Source organism: Bos grunniens, chromosome 2 (genome assembly GCF_055505025.1).
Source record: "Bos grunniens cultivar Pamir isolate PY7600 chromosome 2, Bosgru_T2T1.0, whole genome shotgun sequence".
NCBI classification, from domain to species: domain Eukaryota; kingdom Metazoa; phylum Chordata; class Mammalia; order Artiodactyla; family Bovidae; genus Bos; species Bos grunniens.
In genome coordinates, this window is record NC_141166.1 from 19161332 (window position 1) to 19188132 (window position 26801).

At 43.5% G+C, this 26801-nt stretch overlaps 1 protein-coding gene across 2 annotated transcripts in view; it reads left to right on the top strand.

The window, feature by feature from the left end:
• The window catches only part of DNER (delta/notch like EGF repeat containing), a 390866-nt gene that overhangs the window by 132538 nt on the left and 231527 nt on the right, over nucleotides 1-26801 (top strand). For both annotated transcript variants that reach the window (XM_086337448.1, XM_086337457.1), the window contains exons 2-4: nucleotides 12093-12392; nucleotides 14546-14640; nucleotides 17534-17700. In XM_086337448.1, the coding sequence (XP_086193574.1) occupies nucleotides 12093-12392; nucleotides 14546-14640; nucleotides 17534-17700 (562 nt within the window). The remainder of the gene's footprint in view (nucleotides 1-12092; nucleotides 12393-14545; nucleotides 14641-17533; nucleotides 17701-26801) is intronic.

The following is a 26801-nucleotide window of genomic DNA, read 5'->3' on the forward strand; positions in this document are numbered from 1 at the left end:
GGGTTCCACACTCCTGGGCATGCCTTCAGGTGTCTCACATTTTATGTGTGCAGAATTGGATGTTGAAGAGAACCATGAACCCAGGCCTCTGGGCAGGCGTCTTCTCTAAGCTGGGTGGGCTCAGTTCATATTCTTTCTAAGGTCCGATGAGCTGGGTTTGGGGTCTGTTTAACCTGAAGCCCTTCAAAGCTGACTGGAGCCAGATTCCCCTCTCTCCCACGGTGTCCTGAGTGTCTTTCCTTCCTCTTCCTGACTCACTGGAAGGTGGCCTCTGACCCCTCGAGCTGCCCAAACTGCCCTTGTCATGTGGCCAGTGTCAAATCCAGGGTCCACTTTCCAGTAATCATTTTACCCTCCCCTCGTGGCCTCTGGTCGTCAGCCATACTCTCCTTCTGAAACTCACTCACTGACCTGATGAGATAAAATAAGGGGCTCTGGAATATAGGAAAGTGAAAGTCGCTAAGTCATCTCTGACTCTTTGCAACCCCATGGACTCTACAGTCCATGGAACTCCCCAGGCCAGAATACTGGAGTGAGTAGCCTTTCCCTTCTCCAGGGTTTGTGGGAAAGAGTTACAATTTGGAGTTGCTCAGTTTTGGGTTCACATCTCGGCTCTGACACCTATTATGTGTGACTTTGGACCAGCTGCTTAACTGTTCTAAGCCTTAGCTCCCCAGATAAAATGAGAATGGGATCTGTTTCATTGGATTGTTAAGAGCAAATGAATTGAGACATACATGAGTGCGTGCTAAGTTGCTTCAGTCATGTCTGACTCTTTGTGACCCTATGGACTGTAGCTCACCAGGCTCTTCTGTCCATGAGATTCTCCAGGCAAGAATACTGAAGTTTGAACCTGCATCTCTTATATCTTCTGCATTGGCAGATGGGTTCTTTATCATTAGCTCTATCTGGGAAGCCTGAGACATACATGGGCCCTCAACAAATTTTAACTCTTTTTCTTGTAACCTCTTTTTCCCCTTCTCTGTGCTCATGGTTTCCTATCTCCTTCAGTGGACCCTTCCCAACCTCTCTGAGGCTCCCCCTCAATGATCGTGCGTGTATGCAGGATTCCCCTGTCCTCCTCCCCAATATACTGGTAATTGGGAACATCAACTCATCCCTTCCCCATGAGCCCCAGATCTTACTGACAATCTCTTAAGGACACCCCTATTCGACATTGCTTACATACCCAAATATCTTTCTTCCCTAAACCAAAAACCATGGATCCCTGCTCCTTCGTAAACTTGCTCTTCTTTCTGAAACCTGTGTTTCAATGAGTGACCCTACCCTTTACCTGCTTGTCCAGGCCAGAATCCCAGGAGTTCCTCCACACAGCCCCTTTCCTCTCTCACCTGTCACACCCAATCAGTTAGCCTCCAATCCTACGGATTCTCCAGCTGGCCTTCACGTTTCCAACTATGCTGACCCAGACCTAGACATGACTCACATCCCTTCTCAACTGGCTGGTGATAGTGGTTTCCTGATACATCCTTGTGTCTCCAGGTTGACCTCCTCACATGCATCATCCCATTCTTACTAGAGGGATTTTTCTAAAATACTTCATCTCTCCTATCCCTGCTTAACACTCATGATCGATTTGCCTTCAGAACCAAAAGCCAGATGCTACTAACTGGTCATCATCCTTTTGAGAAAAATCTGCTTTTAAAACTCCTTGGCAGACCGGTGGTGTGTTCTCCAGTTATATAGAACCATCTGTGGTTCTCCCCTCGGAGAAGGCAATGGCACCCCACTCTAGTACTTTTGCCTGGAAAATCCCATGGACGGAGGAGTCTGGTAGGCTACAGTCCATGGTGTCGCTAAGAGTTGGACACGACTGAGTGACTTCACTTACATGCATTGGAGAAGGAAATGGCAACCCACTCCAGTACTCTTGCCTGGAGAATCCCAGGGACGGGGGAGCCTGGTGGGCTGCCATCTATGGGGTCGCACAGAGTTGGACACGACTGAGGTGACTTAGCAGCAGCAGTAGTTCTCCCCTTACCCCACCCATTTACCACCTCAGGGACTTTGTACTTGTTCTTTCTGGCAGGAAGCACCATTCTTGTTCTTCTTTCCTTGGGTAGCTCCTCTTTAACCCTTGACACTTCACACGGGAAGACTTCCTAGAGTCCCGTAGTGAGTTCACGGCCCTATTCTGTTTTTCATAGCACACTGTCTGCGTATCGTATGCGTGTATGTTTAGATTACAATCCTCTATCTACCTATCTGTCGTCTATCCAGTTGCATGTATTTGTGTGTGTGTGTGTGTGTGTGTGTGTCTTAATTGTTCGGTCCTGTCTGACTCTTTGTAACCTCATGGACTGTAGCCTGCCAGGTTCCTCTGTCCATGGGATTCTCCAGGCAAGAATACTGGAGTGGATTTCCATTTCCTTCTCCAGGGAATCTTCCTGACCCTCGGATCAAACCCTAGGTCTCCTACATTGCAGGCAGATTCTTTACCATCTAAGCCACCAGGGAAGCCTGTATATATTTAATTAATTAATGTAACTTATTTAGAAATATTTTAGAAACTTTTTAAGTTAGAAAAATTTTAAATTGAAGTATAATTAATCTATATTAGTTTCAGATCACTTGCAATTTATTTTTGTATGTGTTGTGATGGGGGAGCTAAGCTTAATTTTTTCCCTCATATGGTTATCAATTTATTGAAAAGACTATATTTATCACACTATGCTAGTCCAGTAATGAAATGTTCATATGGTTATTCTGTTTCTTGATTCTCTGTTCTATTGTCCTAATTACTATAGTGTTAAAGTTTCTGAGGAGGGAGAGCAACCCCTCCTCCATTGTTTTTATTTAGGACTGTCTGGGCTATTTAGGGACATTTTACAGAAGAACAAAGAAACGCCATTGTGATTTTTTTGGAGTTGCATTGAATCTGTAGGTCACTGGGGAAAATTGGAATCTTTGTAAAAATGAGTATTCTGGTCCCTAACTAGATTCTCCACTTATATATACTGTCTTTAATTTCTCTGAATACTACTTCACTATTTTATAGCTCTCTGTTGAGGCCATGTACTTCTTCAGCTTGATTTATTCCTAGGGATTTAAAAAGTATTGTAGACCATACTTTTAAGAAGATTTTATTTTTTTCTGTTTCTGATACATGGAGATGCAATTGTTCTTTTTAAAACTTTTTTTTTAATGTTGATCTTGTATCTAGCAAACCTGATGAAGTTCCATATTCTAATAACCTACCTGCATAATCACATAGTCTGTGCATCATGACACTTTTGTTCCTATTCAGTCTTTATAACTTCCTTTTACTCTTGCTTCCTTGCACTGGCTAGAACCTTGAATGTAATGTTCAGTGGAGGTGGTGAAAGCAGATTCCTTCTTTTGGTCTCAATTTCAGAGAGAAACTTTACAACATTTCACTGATAACTATTACATTCTGAAGGTTTTTTTTTTTTTTTTGTAGTAATAGATACTCTTTATCAGAATAAAGAAGTTCTCCTCTATTCCTAGTTTTATAACTGTCTTCACTGTAAATTGATGTTGAATTTAATAAAATGGTTTTCCCACATTGTTTGAGATGATTATATGATCTTCATAGGCTATTTAATTCCCATTTTGCTGCAGGCTCCTTTTGGTGAATAAGCAAGGAGGTAAAAGTTGACATAGTTCCTGTATTCATGACATTGTTGTTTTGTCAAAAGAGTTTGCTTGGAGGTCTGAGTGTCTCTGATGAGACAGGGAACAAGAATATATGCGCTGGAATTGTTCTGTGAGTTTCTGGTTCAACAAAATGATCTCCAAATGGTTAAAAGAAAAAAAAAAGACAAGAAGCATTTCCCTGAGGCTGGTGTGGCTATGGCAGTAAATGCAGCCGAATGTTATTCTTTAGAAGGTAGTTGAATACATTCACCAAGCGACAGAGGGTTTGCAAAGTTTTTGAAGAGTAGTCATTTAACTTTGATATATCTGCAAGGAACAGGGAGTAAAAAATCATCAGTGTGAATATTGACTGTGTGTGTACCTGGACTACAGCAAAGGGAGTGCAATTTCAAGGTAATTTCCCAAAGTATCAGGTTTTAAAGAGATTCCGTAGAAAAGTTGGAAAGTAATTAGATAGGTAGTGGTTTATTTTTAATGGACTCGTTTCATGTCAAAAGTCTGAATTCTGCTTGTAATTTCCTTTCAGCTTACTTACAGATGTGACTTAACCTGCATGCGAAAACCAGGACAGGCTGACTTTAAGAAAGTGACTCTGAACTGGGTGATGGTGGGTGGGTGGGGGGGATGGGTAGAAATGGGCCACCCAGATCAGTCCAGGAATAATTTTTCAAGTAATTTAAAGTTCCTAATACAGAAGTAAAGCAATATCAGAACACGTGGGAATTGTTTCCTTAGTGTATTTCACTAAGATATATGGGCTTCCCAGGTGGCTCAGTGGTAAAGAACCCACCTGCCAATGCAGGAGACTCAGATTTGATCCCTGGATCAGGAAGATCTCCTGGAGAAGGAAATGGAAACCCACTCCAGTATTCTTGCTGGGGAAATCCCATGGACAGGGGAGCCTGGTAGGCTACAGTCCATTGGGTAGCAAAGAGTCAGACACGACTGAGCAACTGAGCTCACACACACACACACACACACAGATATATAGTTCTTGCTTCATTAAAGTGAATGAGCATTTTTGCTATTTGGATTTGGGAAAAAAAATTCATGGGGTGCATTTCTTGGCCAAGACTACTACTGGCATAAGCATTATAATGGGTTTTTTTTTCACACATTTTTACTCCTAGTGGGTAAGCAGTTGGTGTTGGAGTATAGTTGAGATCTTTATTGAAGAAAATGGGAAAAATTCATTTTTAAGACAAAAATACTATGACAGTTGGACCCCAACAATGTTGGTTTGTCTTTCAGCATGAAGATGACATTTCTAACCAGTGCAATTTCTATTTTGGGTGGAGAAACATGATATGAAGAACTGAAAGGGCATCTGGGTACCTGTCTGTATGGCTGAGTCTCTTTGCTGTCAGCCTGAAATTTTCACAACATTGTTAATCAGCTATTTTTGTTGTTTAGTTGTTAAGTCATGTCTGACTCTTTTATGACCCTATGGACTGAGCCCACCAGGCTCCTCTGTCTATGGTTTTCCCAGGGAAGACTATTGGAATGGGATGCCATTTCCTTCTCCAGGGGATCTTCCCGACTCAGGGATTGAACCCAAGTCTCCTGCACTGGCAGGTGGATTCTTTACCACTGAGCCACCAGGGAAGCCCTGTTAATCAGCTATCCTCCAGTATAAAATAGAAAGTAAAGGAAAAAAAAGAACATCTGATCCCTTATCTACATTAAGCTGTATTGTGAAAGGTCCCTCTGTGATTGCATCTCATAGTGCATGCCACTCCAGTAAAGGGAATTGGGTGTGGAGAAACAATTATTTGGAATTGCTGGCAACTTTATCATGGCCCTATTCAAGCTTGTCTTCTTCACTGATGTCTTCCTAGAGGAGCCCACCTATTTGTTTTCTTCCTTTTGTGAACCCTCAGATTCATCTTTTCTGGGTCAAGGATTGGCAAACTCCAGGCCCAGATAATAAATATTGTATAGACTTTGTGGGCCAGATTCTGCCGATGTTGTGCAAAAGCAGTAAAATATGAACAGATGGCCATGGCCGTGTTCCAATAAAACTTTATTTACAGAAACAAACTGGCTGCAGCCTGTGGTTGTAATTTGCCAACCCCTGGTTTACACAGACAAATTCTGAATTTTGGTTTTCGGAATAGTGCTCCAGAATCATCTGGAAAGTGCTGAAAGATAAAGGTTTCTAGGCCTTGTCCTCGGTGCTTCATTCACAGCTTGGGGCCAGGGAGTCTGTATTTTATAACGTCCCTTAATGGATTCTGCAGCTTAAATTCCTAAAACAATGGTCCCTTCTACTTCTAAAAGTTTGTTTTTTAACTTAAACAAAGTGTTGTTGTTGTTGTTTAGTGGCTAAGTCATGTCTGACTCTTGCAACCCCATGGACTATATATATAGCCCACCAGGCTCCTCTGTCCATGGGATTTTCCAGGCAAGAATACTGGAGTGCGTTGCCATTTCCTTCTCCAGGGGATCTTCCCAACCCAGGGATTGAACCTGTGTCTCCTGAATCGGCAGGCAGATTCTTTACCACTGAGCCACCTACCAATAAACAAACACATATTATTGTGTTTTGTGTTTAAAAATAAAGTAAAAATGGCATGATTCTTTGGAAATCATTCTGAATATTGCTTATTTCTTTGTCCTTTTTACCGAGGTGTTTTCTCTCTAACTGATGCCTAGGAATTTGTATTATAAAACGCTTAGTCCTATATAGTAGGTTGTACATATTTTCCCATATTGTTGCCTTTTGATTTCATTTATGGAGTCTCATGGATGGTCAAAGCATATTGATGGAATGAAATACTTCAGTCTGTTCCTTTAAGACAGTGGTTCTCAACTGGAGGTGGTTTTCCCCCAGAAGACAGTGGCAATGTCTGGAGATATTTTTGGTGTTCACAGCTGTCATTGTTGGTGGGAGGGTCTTACTGGCATCTAGTAAGTAGAGATGAGAGATGCTGTCCAACATCCTACAATGTACAGGACAGCCTCCACAGCAAGGAATTATCCAGCCCAAAGAGCCACGAGTGCACAAGTTGAAAAATCCTGCTTTAAGGCTTTTGTTTTTGCTCCTTACTTATTAAGGCATCTCTTCTTCCAACAGTACTAACATCTGTATCAAAATCTGTATTAAAAGCTCCTTAATTGATTCTGCTGCTCAAATTACAAAAACTCTGGCCCATTTTACTTACAGCAATTCCCTCTCAGTTCTTTCCGTTCTGTGTCTACCCTCCGTCTAAGTGCACTGAGGCCACCGTGTCCCCCACCCACCCAGGTAACCTGCCTTAACTGCCAGGGCCACGATGTGTGTTCCTTCAGTGTTTATAGGTTCTCCTCAAACACCCTTTCCGTGGCCCGGATGACTCTGCCAACTGAGTGTGGATATAAATGAGGGAGGGAGGTGACCCCAGGGTGCTCTGTGCTCCTCTGGACCCTCTGAGAACAGCTGGAGCCAATCTTGACATGTCCCACCCCAGACCCTGGATGCCGGAGGGATGTGTGCCCAGGGCAGGCAAGGGATTTGCCCCAACCGCTTGGCCACCTGTACACCAGGGTCATCACCAGGACGCTGGGTACTCAGCTGGCTCCGTTTTTCACTAGAACATTCCTTTCTGCTGTGTCTTTTGTGACAGCTGCCATTGCCATCTAAGAGACTGGCTCATTTCAGACTTGCAATTATCAAGCCCATTCTCTCTTTCAGTCTTAGGAACTTAAAAAAAATTATGTCTTTTTTTTTTTTTAATATTTTCTTCTTCTTTTTTTTTTTAAATACATATGTTCCCTCCCTCTTGAACCTCCCACTACCTCCTGCCCCATCCCTACTCTAGGATGTCACAGAGCACCAGGCTGAGCTCCCTGTTATACAGCAACTTCTCATTCGTTGTCTAGTTTACACATGACGATGTGTATATTTCAATGCTACTCTCTCAATTTGTCCCACCCTCTCCTGCCCATGCTGTGTCCATAGGTCTGTTCTGTATGACTATGGCTCTATTTCTTCCCATTTTTAGGTTCATCAGTACCGTTTTTCTAAATTCCATATATATGCGTTAATATGGAATATTTGTTTTTCTCTTCCAGACTTACTTCACTCAGGCTCTAGGTTCATCTACTTCACTATAACTGTCAGTTTTAGCAACTTTAACTCACACATGACCATAATGGTGGACACACATCATGCAGGGCATTAGTTGAAATTAGATGGCTCAAGGCACATCTCCGTTCACTTGTCTGACCCTTCTGTTGGACTGAGTTCTTTGGAGGCTGGAACTAGGCTTTCTTCATCCTCTTGACCTCTCTTCTAGGCATGCTACCTGGCACATCATAGAGGCTGGAAAAACATCACTTGAATTACTGACCAATGCATTGAGTTTTCTGTAAAAGCACAGGAGAAGTAGGAAGGAGGCCCACCAAACTAAACTTTAGTTAGGTTTAGTGTCTTTAAGCACTTTAGTGTCTAAACTAGTATGGAAGGATTACCAGTGAGGTGGTTATGTGACTCCCAGGCACCTCCCCCACCGCCCCTGCCCCCATCACCAAGTAACACAGATGAAGAGGTTCATGTGCGGCACTTTGCAGTGACTCTCGTAGCTTTGATGTTCTTGTATTTAATGATTCTGTAAGTGGGCCTTTTTTATACCTGTGTTAAGTGTGACCTTTCATCCCTCTGTTTGTATGCTGCAGAGGGCACTGGAATTGCCAAGAATATGGGCAAGCAGACAGTTTAAGGAAAGAAAGCAGGTCACTGCTGACGTGTCGCATGAGCCTGTCTTCCTATCATCCGGGGCTGGCAGGCACCTTCTCTCTGACCTGGCCTCCACCTTACCCTGTCCACACCCCAGAAGTGCTCTTGATTGTAGCATACATTATCTGACATAGGTGAAAAGTTGAAATAAAACGTGAATAGTGTTAGATTAGTTCCATGATGTGAAAAAATGTGGCTTAAAGAGATGAATTAATCAGATGAAAAGAGCATGCAGTACTTAATACCTGAGCTCGTTGGTTACTGTAAGCAGGAAACCATTAACCCATGAGCTTTCTCTTTACTCTTTCTGCTGATACGACAACGTCTTTATCCTTTTTCCCCATCGTTAGAAACCAGAAGCTATCACCTGTTAAATTTTGAGTATTCCCAAAGTCAGGTCTGTTAATTATGATATCTTGGCAGTTTGGTTACTTTCTGCTTATGGTTCAAATGTAATGGATTCAAGGGCAGTAGTGACATTTATAATAGGACTTTTACCCTGTGAGATAAAATACACATAAAAACTTAAAAAAAAAAAAACACTGAATAAGCTGTGTACGGAAAAACAGGACTTACAATAAATATTTATGATGCCAAGATTTTGCTTAAAGGTTAATGATTGCACTCTATCTTATATTTGTTGTTAGGTAATTGACTTTTTAAAGTGAAACTAGTCTAAAGTGCTAGAGGATAGAAGAGCAGGTAGTTGGCATTGTTATTGAAGCCACTAGCACAAAGCCCAAGAAGTAGCATAAATATGACACAATTATTTTAAAGAAGGGATCAGTGACCTCCCAGTGAATTAACAGTCTGCTTTGTATTCAGCACACATATGTATGTGTGTGCACCGTCATAGGATTCACTGCTTTGAGTCTCTTTAGAAGTCTATGCAATTAATAGTTTAATTTTTAGCTTCTGGCCTCTCTTCTTTACTAAGAGCGTTTCTCCTGGCCTTCTACATTGTTGTTGTAGAATCACTAGATTGTGTACTCTTTGTGACCCCATGGACTGCAGCACGCCAGGCTTCCTTGTCCTTCACTGTCTCCCAGAGTTTGATCAAACTCATGTCCATCGAGTCAGTGATGCCATCCAGCCATCTCATCCTCTGTCGTCCCCTTCTACTTCTGCCTTCAATCTTTCCCAGCATCAGGGTCTTTTCTAATGAGTCAGCGCTTCACATCAGGTGGCCAAAGTATTGGAGCCTCAGCTTCAGCATCAGTCCTTCCAGTGAATATTCAGACCGTCTACTTAAATCATTCCTTACTGATCCCATATGCTATTCTTGCTTTCCTCTCATCTGTGAAGCCCAGACAGCAGCACTTAGATGGTATTGTTTATCCTCAGCATGATTTTCTTTCAGCTTTTTATTCTCTCACCTGGTGGAGCTGCCTCCTGGGCCTGGTGAACTGGGGGCCTGCCCTTCCCACCCAGCTCTCCCCACCAGCACCCACTCTCACACTGCCCACAACGGGACGGCTGTATGCAGTGACCCACCTAGACAGTCTCTGAGGACTGGTGGTCTCCAGCAGTGGGCTGTGACGATGGGACAGAAGCCCTGGGGCCTCTCTGACCATCAGACAGGTGGTCTTTGCCTTAGTGATGTCATTCCCTAAGCTGTACTATGGAGGTTTGCACTTCCAGAACCGATTTCTTTGTAGTGCTCTCTACAATTTTTAAAATGATCTAAACGTATGTCTGTGTTTTTAGGCATGTGTTAAGTCTTAATTTGTGACGAGGTCAACCTCTGACCTTGCTTTAAGAGTTGGTGTCAGAAACCTGGTTTACATGCCCCCTTTATCCCAGTGAATTAAATTCCTCCTCCTTCTTGAGGTGATACCCACTCCTGGAAGCCTTCCTAAAAATAAATCCAAAGCACAGGCACATATCAGGACTAAAGGAGCAATTCAGTCTGTCCCTCATCACCCATTGCTTTTCAGAAACCAAGTCATCTGTCTTCTTTTATCTTTTCAATGCTTTTTAAAAGGAAACCCCACCACATTTTGTGTTTTTGTTAACATGCTAGGAACAGAGCTGTGAACACGGCAGATAAGTCCAGGCACTGTGGGAGAAAAAAAGGGATTACTTTAGATTTTCCAGTGAGGGAAGGCTTCTTGGAAGAGGTAACAGTTGAGCAGAGAACTTTGTGAAAGAGGGTAGTTGCCAGTTGTTCAGTTGCTAAGTCGTATCCGACTCTTTGCAAAATGAAGCAAAAAGCCATGTAAAGTCTGAAAGAAAGCATTTCAGGTGTGGGCCCAGCAGGTGCAAAGGCCCTGGGGTGGGGATGACCTTGATATAATCCAAGGACAGAAAGAAGGTGAAGGGGTTGAGTGTAAAGGAGGAGGATAGTGTGAGGGCAGAGATAGCATCAGGGGTGGGCAGGGACCAGATTAGGGAGGGCTTTGTCTTCCCTGGAAGGAGTCTGGATTTTACTTTGAGTTGATAAAGATTGTAAATATGTTAAAATATTTACACTTTAAATATTTTCTTCAGATACCCACCTGTCTACTTTTATCTGAGATTTTGTGAAGCTTTTTCCAAGTGAGAGCACAGAATTAACAGTGTGGTATTTTGGGAGCTGTTTTATTCAATCCAAAATCCCTTAATCTTCCTAAAGGAGTTTGCTGGAAATTGCGTGACAAAGGTAATTAGCAAAGTGAGTAGCTGTTTTTCCAGGCAGAATTCTATCCATGTGTGTTAAAGTATGGACTCATTTCAGCAGCGGAAATTGAAGGTCCCATTTTTCTGTAGTCTCTTATTCACTCAGTTCTATTCTATTATCAGCCCTGAGAAGCCAGGGGTACATCAGATAGAAGTCTAATTTTCTGTTATCATAGAAGCAAACAATAATTGAATTAGCTCGGTGAACATGCCTCAACCCTTGGGCTATCTGGAGAGAAGCACTGTTATGTTGTTTCATTTCATACTGTTTTTGTAGCATCTTTAGGTGATAACAAATCCAAGTCAAAGGTCAGCAAGGAACTCAGGGATAAACACTTTTCTTAGAACAAGAACATAATTTAAAGATATGTAGTTAAACTTTTATCTTCCATTTCCAGCCGGGTCACATATCTCCGTAATCACCCTTTCAAATAATGAGGTTAGAAACTTTCATCAAACTCTGCTTAATAGAAGTCACCACCATGCTTCCTTCTAACCTGCAGTTGTCATGCCAGCTGATCAGTTTGGAAGCCTTTAATTAAATATCACCTTAAAAAAGAATTGTTCATCAGGTAGGAAATTGGAAGACATAGGTAAGTGCATCTGTAGAGGCGATAAACTGGGCAGTCATTTCTCATACGGAGACCTTACAATGGTTCAGGATGTGAAAGAAGAGATTTCAATTTAGATTCCTGTATCCTTTGACCCGCAGCTAAAAAGATTGAAGTTAGTATATTCCTAACGAGTCTTTGTTTTAACTATTTTCGCCTTAGAAAATTTCTCTAAATAAGTGTTCCTGAAATCAACTTTATTTAGGGCCTTGGATTAGGGGAGGCTCTTTTTCACTAACTACATACTTCTTTGTTAGACATCTGTTATCTGTGGAAGGGTTAGTGTTGTGATGACCTTGGGAGATGCCCCCGCCCACCCCTCAACAGCACAAATAGTTAAAAATGTATATTCCACAGGAATAGCATTTCTTTTAGAGCAGCAGCTCTGAGTCACAGAACTCATTTCCTAGCAAAGGCACCACATTCCTTATGAGGGAATAATTGACCCATTTATGCTCTCGTTTCAGCTTGTTGCGGATCCTTGCACCAGCAACCCGTGTCACCATGGCAACTGCAGCAGCAGCAGCAGCGATGGCTACCTCTGCATTTGCAATGAAGGCTACAAAGGTCCAAACTGTGAACAGGCACTTTCCAGCGTCCCCGCCTCTGGCTGGACCGAGTCCACGGCACCCAGGCAGCTTCAGCCTGTCCCTGCCACCCAGGAGCCCGAGATAATGCTGCCGCGCTCTCAGGCAACCATCACCCTGCCGACGTGGCAGCCGAAAACGGGCCAGAAAGTTGTAGAAATGAAATGGGATCAAGTGGAGGTGAGAACATTAAGTGAACATGTTTTTATGTAAGACACCAGTACGGTTAAAATCATTCCAGTGGTTCTAATATTAGCAATAAAAATCGAAAGCCTTGAAGTTACACCTTGAACAAAAGATGCCATACTTTTTTCCTGTCTGCCTTTCCGTGTAGGAAATCTCTCTTGGTTATGTAAATAAGACATGCCAATTATGATTGTTTTATGAGCATAAGAAGAAAAAACAAGGAAGAAAATGAATGAAATTATTTTCTGAAACGATATCCACATACTTTTATGCGAGATAATCTTAGATTTGGGACAGGCAGCTTAATGAAGAGTATTATCAATGAACATATTATAGACCCTCAGTTACTGACCTAATTTTCCTCCATGGAATTTTATGCTTCAGTTTTAGTTTGTTATTGTTTAGATTCTGTTGTTGGTAACGTGCAGCACTTCAGTGCGATTTAGAAAAAAATGTATTATTGATTTTTAAAATATTTTGGCAGTGCATTTAAGAATGAAATTTCCGAATTTGATTAATTTTGGCAACAGCAGATTCTGTTCATTGAGTCTTGTCTGGTCTGGGTTTGGCTTATTGTACCTTCAAGCCCATCAGAAGTCTCACGCTGAGGATTTTCCAGCAGACCTTTAAAAGTTGACATAAAATAGAAGTTTTCTAGCTAGAAGAATTGAAGTTGGACAAACGGAAATCGTGGGTTTGAGTTAACATTGATAAAGTGCAATTCCATTCCATATAGTATTCCTTATCAGTATAGACCTGTGGTTGTATGACAGGCTTTTAGCTTACCTGAAAGAAAAAAACCCACATAGATCTTTGTATAGCATTTTTAGAGCCAAAGAATATGTCCAGAAATTTTGATTATGGTTATAAAAGAGTAAGGCAGCATTTCTTGTTTTATGTTCCTAGGTAATTCTAAGCAATTGACCCACTCTTTTTTTCATTGCCACACAATTTGTGAAGGCCCATTCAGGCTGAAGGGCAGTTTTTTTATGCTGCCTAAAAAACTGAGAACTTGTTCTGATTTCAAACTTACAATTGAGGCTTTGAAGTTAGGACTCTAATACCTCTTTGCTAAATGACACACTTCTTGAATGTGAGCTAGATTTGGTCTTGTGTTTATCAAGGAACTGTCCCTTAAAGAAAATTTCTCCCCAGCCAACCATGCTCTCCTGCGGTTGGTAAATGTGAAAAAGAAATGCCTCACCTTCCTGTCATGCTGTTATCTCTTAGGCCATTCAATAAGCAAGTTACAAGTGCCAGAGGAACATGTGAATATATTTCTGGACAATAAGTTGTGCATGCTGGGAATGGGGTGAAAGTGCTGAGCATATCTCTTTATTGCCCTCTGTTAATTCAGTGATGACGAATGCTTTTAATATCCTTTTATGCCAACTCTCAGGAGATGAGCACAGATCACAGCATGAGGAATAAATGAATGAATGGGTCAGAAGCCCGTCACTGGACACAGCTCAAGTATTAGAAATATGCTTCCTGAGGAGCACAATTCCCCCCTCGAGCTCCTTTTCTTAAATGCACATCAGTATAATGCTTTCCGGACCACGTCACTTAAAAATGAAGGTCCGGTCCACAGGGGACAGAAAAGGGCAGCTCCCAGCTACCTGGCCTCAGCGTGTTCTCCCACGTCCACCTGTGTACCGAGCAGGGTCACTTGGACCAGACACGTCCTATCTATGGCTCTCTGGAGGGCTTGTTCTTCTAGTCTTTCGGATTTCTACCCACGATGTGGAAGCTACTCCTCTAAGGCCGTCTCCTTGTTCTCTAAGCATTTAGTTCCTCATTACCCACCAGACTGAGCAGAGAGCAGAGGCCTGTGACTGCTCGCAGGATGAAAGAGAGAACGGGGCCAATCTCCCGCCCTTCCCTGCAACATCGTATTAGCAGTGTAGTCATCCTGGTAATTTGCAGACTGCTCTCAGCAAAGCTTTTGTGTTTCACAAACTCAGATGGCAAAGCTTTCACTGTGGTTAACATTTGTAAGGTTTCACTTGGCTTCTCAAGTCACGATCCCCAGCATTATCCAAAGAATGAAGTGGAGGCGGCCCGTGGGGTTTTGCTTTCTAATATGATCTTGCCCCATGATTAACCCTAATAACCTGTCTTTTTGGTGGTGTTTTTTTCCCCTCCAGGTGGTTCCAGACATTGCCTGTGGGAATGCCAGTGCCAACAGCTCTGCAGGGGGCCGTCTGGTATCCTTTGAAGTCCCACAGAACACCTCGGTCAAGTAAGAAAACTCCTAGTGAAACGTGGTTACCATCAATACTCTGGCTGCTGGGGGGTGTCTGTTCACATAACTGGCCTGTAACGGGTCAGCCCAGTGGGAACCAGGAATGGAATTCCATGTGTAGACGAGGCCTGTGTCCCTTAGGAACTAGGTTTCAGAGGCGATTTCAGAGGAGACTCCAGGGATGCTGGCTGGGATGAGTTAGGTGGGAGATAAGAAACCCAGGAGCCTTAGCTAAGGTCTAGAGCCAGACCCTTCGCTTCTTCAATGACTTTTGCTTCCCAGATTCTTTGGCTTCTTCAGATTTTAATGGACCATGGGTTAAATTCGTATGCATGATTTACCCCACATTTAACATCCAAGCATTGCAATTATCTCTTTAAAAACAAGCAGGTGAGACGTGTGTTTTGTTGTGTTTTAAATTTATGCTCCTTCAAATTACATACTGCTCGATGTCACTGCAGGGGGTGGGGAGGAGGCAAAGGGAAGTGGTGTTGACAGAACCTGTGGGGACACCAGGTGCTGTACATTGTTGTGGAGTAGGAGTGGAGGCCGGGGAGTGGGAGTGGAGGCCGGGGAGTGGGGGTGGAGGCCGGGGAGTGGGAGTGGAGGCTGGGGAGTGGGCGTGGAGGCTGGGGAGTGGGAGTGGAGGCCGGGGAGTGGGCGTGGAGGCTGGGGAGTGGGGGTGGAGGCTGGGGAGTAGGAGTGGAGGCTGAGGAGTGTGGGTGGAGGCTGGAGAGTGGGGGTGGAGGCTGCATGGAGCACCCCTGACCTGTCTGACAATTCCCCACCCTGTGCTGTGCTATGCTTAGTCACTCAGTTGTGTCTGACTCTTTGAGGCCCCACGGACTGTAGCCTACCAGGCTCCTCTGTCCACCGGGATTCTCCAGGCAAGAACACTGGAGTGGATTGCCATGCCCTCCTCTAGGGGATCTTCCCAACCCAGGGATCAAACCCAGATCTTCTGCACTGCAGGCAGATTCTTTACCGTCTGAGCCACCAGGGAAGCCCAAGAATACTGGAGTGGGTAGCCTTTCCCTTTCTCCACGGGATCTTCCCAAATCAGGAATTGAACCTGGGCCTCCTGCATTGCAGGTGGATTCTTTACCAGCTGAGCTCCCAGGGAAGCTACCCCTCAAATGGGCACTTGCTATCTAGTCTTCAGGGACTTTAGAAGAGAGGGTAGGACTTTGAGAGGGGGAGGACCTAGCCCAGCTTAGCCAGGATACTGCAGTGACTCCATTTGAAGAGGGTAGTGGGCACTCTTCACTTGGACCACGCAGGGTCATTTTTGTACACCTTGCCTTCTAAACAAAGGAGTCTCTAAAAATGTTTGGACGAGGGGCTTTGTTCCATGACCCCTGTATCCCCTGCCCCCACCTGGACGTCACCTGGTGGTAAAGAGCCAGGATGGACACAGGGAAGATGTCTGGCAGGGAGGAAGGTGAGGCCTGGGAGCAGCTCCGAGTTCTACCAGTAGGGGGCCCCCTGTCCTAAGTGTTCTGTTGCTCCTACTGAGGACGGAAACCCTACCGTCCAGAGCTGGTTTCAGGGAAATCATTGGTTTCCTTTATGTTTATGAAACCATGCCCCAGTTCTTTCTTGTCTGGGTCATGTTGCTTTACTTGAATAAGCCTTTCGGAAAACTTCTGGTCTATGCTTTTAAATGCTGCCTTCCTCTCCACCCCCCACTGCCCCCACAACAAATCTGAAATTCCCAAGACCCTTAGGCTGCAGCGTTAGACAGAAATAGCAGTGACCCAGGTTGAGTAAGATGGAAGTGCAGAACGATCTCCGGGTGCTGGATTCACGTGGGAGGGTTGCTAGCCCCTTAAGCTTTCCTTTATTGGTGAATCTGGTCGTTTAACGATCCTTTATTGAGACCCCTGCTGCAAGCCGGGAGCTCTGCCTTGGGTGGGGAGGGATCAGATCTGTGCACTGTGAACCCTTTCCCCAGCAGCACAGAGGAAGGAGTGGCAGCTACCAGTGCTGGGAAGAGAGGGGAAGGTCCAGGAGGAGGGGTGCTGGTGGGGTAGGCCTTGAAGAGTGACAGGTTCCCAGAGGGAGGGGGAAGCAATGGCTGGGAGCCGGGATAGGACGTCCTGGGGGAAGACACAGTAGCTCCTTGTGGCCACCCTGTGGATGGCAAGGGCGGAGCTGCACAAGCCGAGACTGAGAGGCATGGAGGCTGGGTGGGTTTGTCTGCTAGGGCATCTCATTCTTTGGATTTTATCCTGAAAACAAGGAAACACCAGGGGAGGCCTGAAGCATGGGAGGAGACACACCTTCGCTTATTTTAGCCGCCAACTCAGGTGGTTTGGGGATGTGTTACACATGTATAATAATTCTAGCAGAACTCTTTATCATGTGGATATGGAAGAAGTTGGGCTTCCCTGGTGGCCCAGATGGTAAAGAATCCGCCTGAAATGCAGGGTTCAATCCCTGAGTCAGGAAGATTCCCTGCAGAAGTGAATGGCTACCAACTCCAATATTCTTGCCTGGAGAATTCCATGGACAGAGCAGCCTGATGGGGTGTAGTCCATGGGGTCACAAAGAATTGGACATGAGCGAGTGACTAACACACACGCATGGAAGTTGTCTCTAAATTCAACAGACCCTTTTATTATTGATGAAAATTATGACCTAGAGTTGCCTATTAGTGATTTTGTGGTATAATTTTGATCAAGTGAGAGATGGGTGTTTCTAACAGCATGGGAATTGATCATCATGAGTCCACATAAAGCAGGCGCCTATTTAGAAGATCATGTCATCCATTTCTTGATACTTTTATGGGTGTATGCATCATCTTTATTTTTAGTGTTAACCTGATGGCCTGATTCTAAGATGAATTTTTCTGCAAGGGAGTTTCCATTGACATTGTTCTCGTTTTCAGAATTCGGCAAGATGCCACTGCCTCGCTGATTTTGCTGTGGAAGGTCACGGCGACGGGATTTCAGCAGTGCTCCCTCATCGATGGTCGGAGCGTAACCCTCCTCCAGGCTCCTGGGGGCCTTGTTCTCTTGGAGGAGATGCTTGCCTTGGGGCAGAATCACTTCATTGGTGAGTTGTGGAAATCTTGTATCTAAAACTGTGTGGGATTCAACTTGACCTCAGTTTGGTGTGTTAGAGACAGTATATAGGGAATTTTGTCCAGATAATCTGAATTCCAGCCCTCCGCATAATTTCCTCCATTTTAGGTGAGGTTTCACATATAATCAAAATTGGCTTCTGAGATGTAATTTCCAGTGTGGCTCAAAATGGGAAAATTGTGGGTTCTGGAATCCGGAGACTGTATCCCAAAACCGACCAGAGTATCCTCGGTGTGTGGTCATTGGCATTCAATGCTCTGAGTCTCGGCTTTGTTTTTGACTCTTCAGTCTTCTTTCTCCTGGAATTGTGGGCAACCTGAGGCATTGAATGTCAGTGTCTCAGAGGAAGCTTGGTTGTCACTTGATATTGGCCTGACCCAGAGCCAGGGGCTCAGCACCTGAGCAAGCACTTGATCGCATCTGAGCCTCTGACTCAGGATAACTCGGGGGAATCCCAAGTTTCTTTCGGGGTTCCTCTTGCCCACACCACCTTCCTCCATGGGTCACTTCTGAGTTTTCACATTTTCTTGAACATGGTTAAACCTGTCATTTAACCTTCTCTAAGAAAATGCACTGGTCATAGCAAACACACTCTTCCAACAACACAAGAGAAGACTCTACACATGGACATCACCAGATGGTCAACACTGAAATCAGATTGATTATATTCTTTGTAGCCAAAGATGGAGAAGCTCTATACAGTCAACAAAAACAAGACCAGGAGCTGACTGTGGCTCAGATCATGAACTTCTTATTGCCAAATTCAGACTTAAATTGAAGAAAGTAGGGAAAACCACTAGACCATTTAGATATGACCTAACTCAAATCCCTTATGATTATACAGTGGAAGTGAGAAATAGATTTAAAGGACTAGATCTGATAGATAGAGTGCCTGATGAACTATGGAATGAGGTTCGTGACATTGTACAGGAGACAGGGTTCAAGACCATCCCCATGGAGAAGAAATGCAAAAAAGCAAATGGCTGTCTGAGGAGGCCTTACAAATAGCTGTGAAAAAGAAAAGAAGTGAAAAGCAAAGGAGAAAAGGAAAGATATAAGCATCTGAATGCAGAGTTCCAAAGAATAGCAGAAAGAGATAAGAAAGCCTTCCTCAGCGATCAATGCAAAGAAATAGAGGAAAACAACATAATGGGAAAGACTAGAGATCTCTTCAAGAAAATTAGAGAAACCAAGGGAACATTTCATGCAAAGATGGGCTCGATAAAGGACAGAAATGGTATGGACCTAACAGAAGAAGTAGATATTAAGAAGAGGTGGCAGGAATACACAGAAGAACTGTACAAAAAAGATCTTCACTACCAAGATAATCACGATGGTGTGATCACTCAGCTAGAGCCAGACATCCTGGAATGTGAAGTCAAGTGGGCCTTAGAAAGCATCACTACAAACAAAGCTAGTGGAGATGATGGAATTCCAGATGAGCTATTTCAAATCCTGAAAGATAATGCTGTGAAAGTGCTGCACTCAATATGCCAGCAAATTAGGAAAACTCAGCAGTGGCCACAGGACTGGAAAAGGTCAGTTTTCATTCCAATCCCAAAGGAAGGCAATGCCAAAGAATGCTCAAACTACCACACAATTGCACTCATCTCACACGCTAGTAAAGTAATGCTCAAAATTCTCCAAGCCAGGCTTCAGCAATATGTGAACCATGAACTTCCAGATGTCCAAGCTGGTTTTAGAAAAGGCAGAGGAACCAGAGATCAAATTGCCAACATCCGCTGGATCATGGAAAAAGAAAGAGTTCCAGAAAAACATCTATTTCTGCTTTATTGACTATGCCAAAGCCTTTGACTGTGTGGATCACAATAAACTGTGGAAAATTCTTCAAGAGATGGCAATACCAGACCACCTGACCTGCCTCTTGAGAAACCTGTATGCAGGTCAGGAAGCACCAGTTAGAACTGGACATGGAACAACAGACTGGTTCCAAATAGGAAAAGGAGCACGTCAAGGCTGTATATTGTCACCCTGCTTATTTAACTTCTATGCAGAGTACATCATGAGAAATGCTGGGCTGGAAGAAGCACAAACTGGAATCAAGATTGCCGGGAGAAATATCAATAACCTCAGATATGTAGATGACACCACCCTTATGGCAGAAAGTGAAGAAGAACTAAAGAGCCTCTTGATGAAAGAGAAAGAGGAGAGTGAAAAAGTTGACTTAAAGCTCAACATTCAGAAAACTAAGGTCATGGCATCTGGTCCCATCACTTCATGGGAAATAGATGGGGAAACAGTGTCAGACTTTATTTTTTGGGGCTCCAAAATCACTGCAGATGGTGACTGCAGCCATGAAATTAAAAGACGCTTACTCCTTGGAAGAAAAGTTATGACCAACCTAGATAGCATATTCAAAAGCAGAGACATTACTTTGGCAACAAAGGTCCGTCTAGTCAAGGCTATGGTTTTTCCTGTGGTCATGTATGGATGTGAGAGTTGGACTGTGAAGAAAGCTGAGCCCCAAAGAATTGATGCTTTTGAACTGCGGTGTTGGAGAAGACTCTTGAGAGTCCCTTGGACTGCAAGGAGATCCAACCAATCCATTCTGAAGGAGATCAGCCCTGGATGTTCTTTGGAAGGAATGATGCTAAAGCTGAAACTCCAGTACTTTGGCCACCTGATGCGAAGAGTTGACTCACTGGAAAAGTCTCTGATGCTGGGAGGGATTGGGGGCAGGAGGAGAAGGGGACGACAGAGGATGAGATGGCTGGATGGCATCACTGATTCGATGGACATGAGTCTGAGTGAACTCCGGGAGTTGGTGATGGACAGGGAGGCCTGGTGTGCTATGATTCATGGGGTCGCAAAGAGTCGGACACGACTGAGGGACTGAACTGAACTGAACTGAAACTGCCACTTGTCCAACTAGCCGATTTTAGATTCCTCTGTCCTGGAGGAGAAATGGCCTTCAGAAAGTATGATTCTTCCTGAGCCCCTCTACCCCTCTTACTTCGTGCCCCCTCAAGGGCTACACTTGGGCAGTTCCCACAAGACTTTCCCAGCTTAGCCTTCGGACTGTGTCCTGCCATTTATCTTCATCCCAGGGATGGGACTTGAAGTCCGGCCCCTTAGCATGCCAATAGCATCCTGACTTTATTCAGACATGTGCCATCCTGCAGCTGCCACTCAAAGACACAAGCTCAAGTTTAGACTCTGCCCATCCCAGTCCAGTGCGTCCCCGTGGCTGCTGCGTCTTGCTCTTGGCGCCCTATCCTGTTCAGTCGCATTCTCCAACAGTCCTCACCTCGAGGATGGGGGAGCCAGAGGGCAGAGGCAGCACCTGTCTCGCAGGGGTGTTGAAAAGGTTTAATGAAAATGGATGTAAAAGTATAAATTACAAATGTTAGGAATGATTTTGGTTAATTTCACTATTGTTTCCTGAGGTACACTAAATATTTTGCTAAACTAAATAGAAGCATTAAGATGTATTCTCCAAGAGATGTGTTTGATGCAAATATAATGAAGATAAACTGGGAAAATAAAATGCTCAACTCATATAATTTATAGTGTTATTTTATATTGGGTCCTTCTCTGATGATAAAGGCATTTCCTAATCTTTGGAAATCTAACTTGGGGGAGGGGCAGGGATTTTACTGGATGGAGAGAAGGTAAAAAAGAAATCAGCTTGGGAGTGGACATGCTGGTGAAAGAGAGACAGTAATCAACTTTGGACCCATTTTTGGCTATTAAAATGGATAGTAGATTATTAGAAAGTATGTAATGAAGTGTTGTCAGCAGTCAAATCTCAATTTTACTCCCTGATGCAAGTAACTATTATTTGCATCCATGTCTGTTGTAACAGTTTATTTAAGAGGAAATGGTTTGTATATTTTGATATATAGTTTCAATTTAATTTTATATTAAGCTTATAAGGTTTTCTTTTTAGTATATTAGCCTGTTCTATGACATGAAGCTCTTTCAAGAAAATGTATGAGTTGTTACTACTCTTTAAAATGTCATTAATTTTGCCAAAATAGATACACTTGAAATGTTATCTTACATTTTATATTGCTTTGGGTTGTAACATAACTGTGATTTAGACTGATATTGGGAGTAGGGATAAATATTAATAGAGAAAGATTTTCCAGTGTTAATATTAATTTATTCTTTTGAGATACAAGGAATTTTATGAACTCCAGCATAATTTGTGTTCCTTTTACTAGCAGAAAATTTCACAGAAAAACATGCCTTTGGTTGAATTGTTCCTTGGAGGAGTAGTTTCCAAAAAATTAATTTAACATATTGATAACTCAGGTAAGGAATTCTTTCTCAAAACTTATATAGGTTATGATGAGGAGACCATGATTTTGATCCTTTATTTCTCCAAATCATTATTTTCCATTTTAAAAATTTGTGATCTGATATCTTTTTAAATTTCCTAACTAGAGCTTCCTATTTTATGTGGCTTTTAGTGTTACTCTTTCTAAAGGTAGCAGTCGTGTTTCACGAGCTCCTTCTGAGAGAAAACGTCTGCTTCCTCAATGAGAATTTGGTGACACCTACACGTTGCCAGCTACTTCTTTTACAAATTCTTTTTGTCTTAAACAAGATTTAGCTTTTGTAATCATTGTGGAAGCCTTTTGCTTCCTACTTCAACGTGTTTTTAACTTTCTTTTTGACAGTTTAATTTTTTAAAAAGCAACTTCTTATAATAATTTCTTTTTTTTAGACAATAATAGACTCTGTAGGTATGAATACATTTAGCGTAGAACCAAAAAACTATACTGAAGGATACAATGGCATTCGTTAGATGGATGAATGAAGGGATGCCAGTGCAGGTGGGGAAAACTTCCATGTGGAAGGGAGAGGATGTTGCAGAGCTGTGGGCTGTGTTCAGTCACTACTGCTTCTTCCTAGAAAGAAACCTGAGGCCGACTCCGGAACCGCCTTCTTTCCTTCCTCCCGGTAGATTCCTGTCCATAACTGAGGTTCCAAGGAGTTTTAATATTTCCCTGCAACAGAGCAGAGGAGCCCATTTTGTGTCTCTGAGAGACAAACTTGGTTGCCATTACCAGCTTTCCATAAATGTTCTTTTCTAAAGTTTGTCACTGAGCTGCTGCTGCTGCTGCTAAGTTGCTTCAGTCGTGTCCGACTCTGTGCAAGAGTCTCACATTAATATTCTACACATTCCAGTGATGAGAATGTATTTATCTCTGACCTTTTCAGTGCTACTCCTTTTAATTTCTTCCAGTTTCCCTCCATTACCATGACCTTATGAATATTTATACTGTTTTGTGGAAAGAAAGAGATGACTTAACATTGTAACACAACGGATAGCTCTTCCCTCTGGGCCTCAGCGTACCCGCCCCTTTGCTCCTGTGCTGCTGCTGCTGCTAAGTAGCTTGAGTCGTGTCCGACTCTGTGCGACCCCATAGACGGAAGCCCACCAGGCTCCCCCATCCCTGGGATTCTCCAGGCAAGAACACTGGAGTGGGTTGCCATTTCCTTCTCCAATGCATGAAAGTGAAAAGTGAAAGTGAAGTCGCTCAGTCGTATCCGACTCTTCGGGACCCCACGGACTGCAGCCCACCAGGCTCCTCCGTCCATGGGATTTTCCAGGCAAGAGTACTGGAGTGGGGTGCCATTGCCTTCTCCGTGAGGTCTACCCAACTTCAGCTCTTCCACCTTCTTCTTAATTATCCTTTCTGCTTTCTCTAAATGTGTCTTTTCCAAATATCTTATTTGCTTTAAGCAATGTTTTTGGGTTAAAGGGGCTTCTCTGGTGACTCAGACTATAAAACTTGCCAGCAGTGCAGGAGACCTGGGTTCGATACTTGCTTCTGGAATGAGAATGGAAATGGCCACCCACTCCAGTATTCTTGCCTGGAGAATCCCATGGCCAGAGGAGCCTGGCATTACAGTCCATGGGGTCGCAAAGAGTTGGACATGACTAACACACCACTTGGGCTAAAGAACCAAATTGGCCTTGTTTGTTGACTTATTGGAAAAGACTCTGATGCTGGGAGGGATTGGGGGCAGGAGAAGGGGACGACAGAAGATGAGATGGTTGGATGGCATCACCGACTCGATGGACATGAGTATGAGTGAACTCCGGAGTTGGTGATGGACAGGGAGCCTGGGGTGCTGCGATTCATGGGGTCGCAAAGAGTTGGACACGACTGAGCGACTGAACTGAACTGAACTGAACTGAGCACCTTCTCCCTGCGAGGTGTCTGAGGTGCTCTTAGCTCTGTGGGGATCCGTTCACCAGTGCTCTGTGTTCCCAAGTAGGAAAGATTCATCGTTCCAGGTGCATTTCCATGAAATGCAGTTGGGGCTTGCCTGACTGATGTACGGTCTTTCTTCAGTTTTGTATTACTTGCTGTTGCTTGCAGACATTGCCTTGATGAGTGATCTCAGGAGGTGGAGCCAAACCAGCTCTCTGGGTGGGAGAGCTGTTGGAGGTCTCCATTTCCTTAGGGTGAAAGCCCCACTGGACTCCTTCTCTAAGCTTTTATTTCCTCTTGTCACCTGTCCTTAGGCATGTTTTCCTCCAATTATACTCAATGGGGGCTTCCCTTGTGGCTCAGATGGTAAAGAATCCACCTGCCAATGCAGGAGACCCAAGTTTGATTCCTGGGTGGGAAAGATCCTCTGGAGGAGGAAATGGCAACCCACTGCAGTATTCTTGCCTGGAAAATCCCATGGACAGAGGAACCTGACGGGCTACAGTCCACGGTTTGCAAAGAGTCAGACATGACTGAGCAAGTAACATATTCTCAATGGAGCTCTGCTCCAGTCACCTACTACCTTCCCCACCTGGACCTCTCCACCCTCCCACCCTCTCTGTTCCTCAGATGGCCAGATCTGTCTGTTAGAGAATTCCTTGGTAGTTCAGTGATTAGGACTCCACGCTGTCACTGTGATGGGCCTGGGCTTTGATCCTTGGTCCGGGAACTAAAATTGCACAAGCTGTGCAGCTTGGCCAAAAAGAAAGGAAGAAGGACAACCTCATTTAAACTCTCCTCACTTGGAGCTGTACAGGAGAAAAACAGCCAGCTGAAGTTATGCTCTACATGGACTCCCAAATCTCAAATATCTGTGAACTCTTACAAATTCCTGCAGACACACAGATGACTCCAGAATATCCTCATAGTTATTTCTCTTTCTGATCAGAAAACCCAGCAGGGGATGTATGCTTTACTGATGCTTCTTATCGACCTATTTACTCAGAGAAACACTGCTTTTTCCCCTCTTACTTTTTTCTTTTATGGTTTGTATTTGTTGCTTCCTCAATCTGATATTTTATCTTTCTTCTTCCTCGATTTTATTTTTCTTTCCCTCCAGCTCATCCTCTCTCCACTGTTGTTTCTTTTCAGTGGTCTAGCTGCTTGTATTTGCTTTCTTTGACTTTCCTCATTATCTTTTCCTGCTCATTACCTACTATTCTTTTCATCACTTTTACCACATTTATACCATTCTTTCTTACAGTTTTTAGTATATTTTTATCTCTAATTTATATTTTAAAAGGAAATTCATTTCTGTTTTATCTAGACCAATGGTATATTGTTTATAATTTACAAAAAAACCTGCTCTTATAACTTTCGATCCATTTGAACTTTACAAAGGAAGGACTAGTGCTGTCCTTTTAGGAGCTGGGATCACTTTTTCAGGATTATAGCTAATAGATTTGTTGCAGAGAAAAGCCAATTCTGACTCCATGTTGAAACTTTCTTTGAGTTGCTTTCTGTTGTTTGTTATTATAATCATACATAATGACCTGCCTCAGAGAATTCTGCCCCTCTGCCTGCCTGTTAAACTGAAGTGCTTTTGTTCAGGACACTGTCTACCTGTGGATGGGTACAGAAAGGAAGAAACTAACACATCCCCTGCCTGAGCCTTGTCATTCTAGGACATACTTACAAGATTAATGGCCTTTTTACTTTGTTTCCTCATCTCCACCCCCCCCCCCCGCCCCTCCATCTCTGATCTACAAAAAAAAACCTAGCATCCAGATCTTGATAAGATGGTTATTTTGAGACATTAGTTTGCCATCTTCTTGGTCAGCTGGACCTCATCTCTTCTGTGAGCTTGCACTCAATAACAGATTAACCACTGGAAATCAGTGACTTCCAGGTCTTTGTAACTGACATCATAACTTGATTAGACATGATCCCAGTCTGCCCAAGACCCTTTTGTGCCACCTGGGAGCTGTAGAATGCTTTATATTTCCTTGATTCTGAATTTACAATTAAAAAAGATTCTGATTTTGCAAAATGATAATTTGTAAAGCAGTGGTTTCTATTGATTTTCTTCTCTTGAGAAATAAGGAGAAATAACTCAGTACTTGAGCAGGTACAATGAGGGTTGAGACTTTTATTGAGGTAATAAGATGGCTTTGGTACAGTAGACCTTCACAGCCCCAGGGGTTTAAATCTTCATGGACTTACCCATTACATTTGTTTTTAATGACATCATGATGCTTCCTTGCAGATACAATCTTTTGTAGTCTGTTTATTCTGGTATGTTTTTTTAAAAAATGGAATTTTCAATATGCATCGAGTGGATGGATGCTGCTATTCATAGGTGGAAGTTCCTAGTTTGGGCTCAGTTGGCCCCTTGTTTTGCAGTAGTTGTGGGGGGTCAAAGGTCACTTCACGGAGCCCAGGAAGCTCTTAAAATGCACTATAGACTTTTGTGTATTTGTGCAGCCTTCTTAGGAGAAAGGTCAAACTTCATTGGATTCTCAGAGACATCTGTGTCTCTTTTAGAACCAACTCATTAAGCTGTTGTGGGCATCTCAAGTGGCTCAGTGGTAAAGAACCTATCTGCCAATGCAGGAGACATGAGTTCCATCCTGGGTCCAGAAGATCCCCTGGAGAAGGAAATGGCAACCCACTCCAGTACTCTTGCCTGGAAAATCTCATGGACGGAGGAGCCTGGTAGGCTGCAGTCCATGGGGTCACTGAGTCAGACACGACTGAGCGACTTCACTTTGACTTTTCACTTTCATGCATTGAAGAAGGAAATGGCAACCCACTCCAGTACTCTTGCCTGGAGAATCCCAGGGACGGGGGAGCCTGGTGGGTTTCCATCTATGGGATCGCA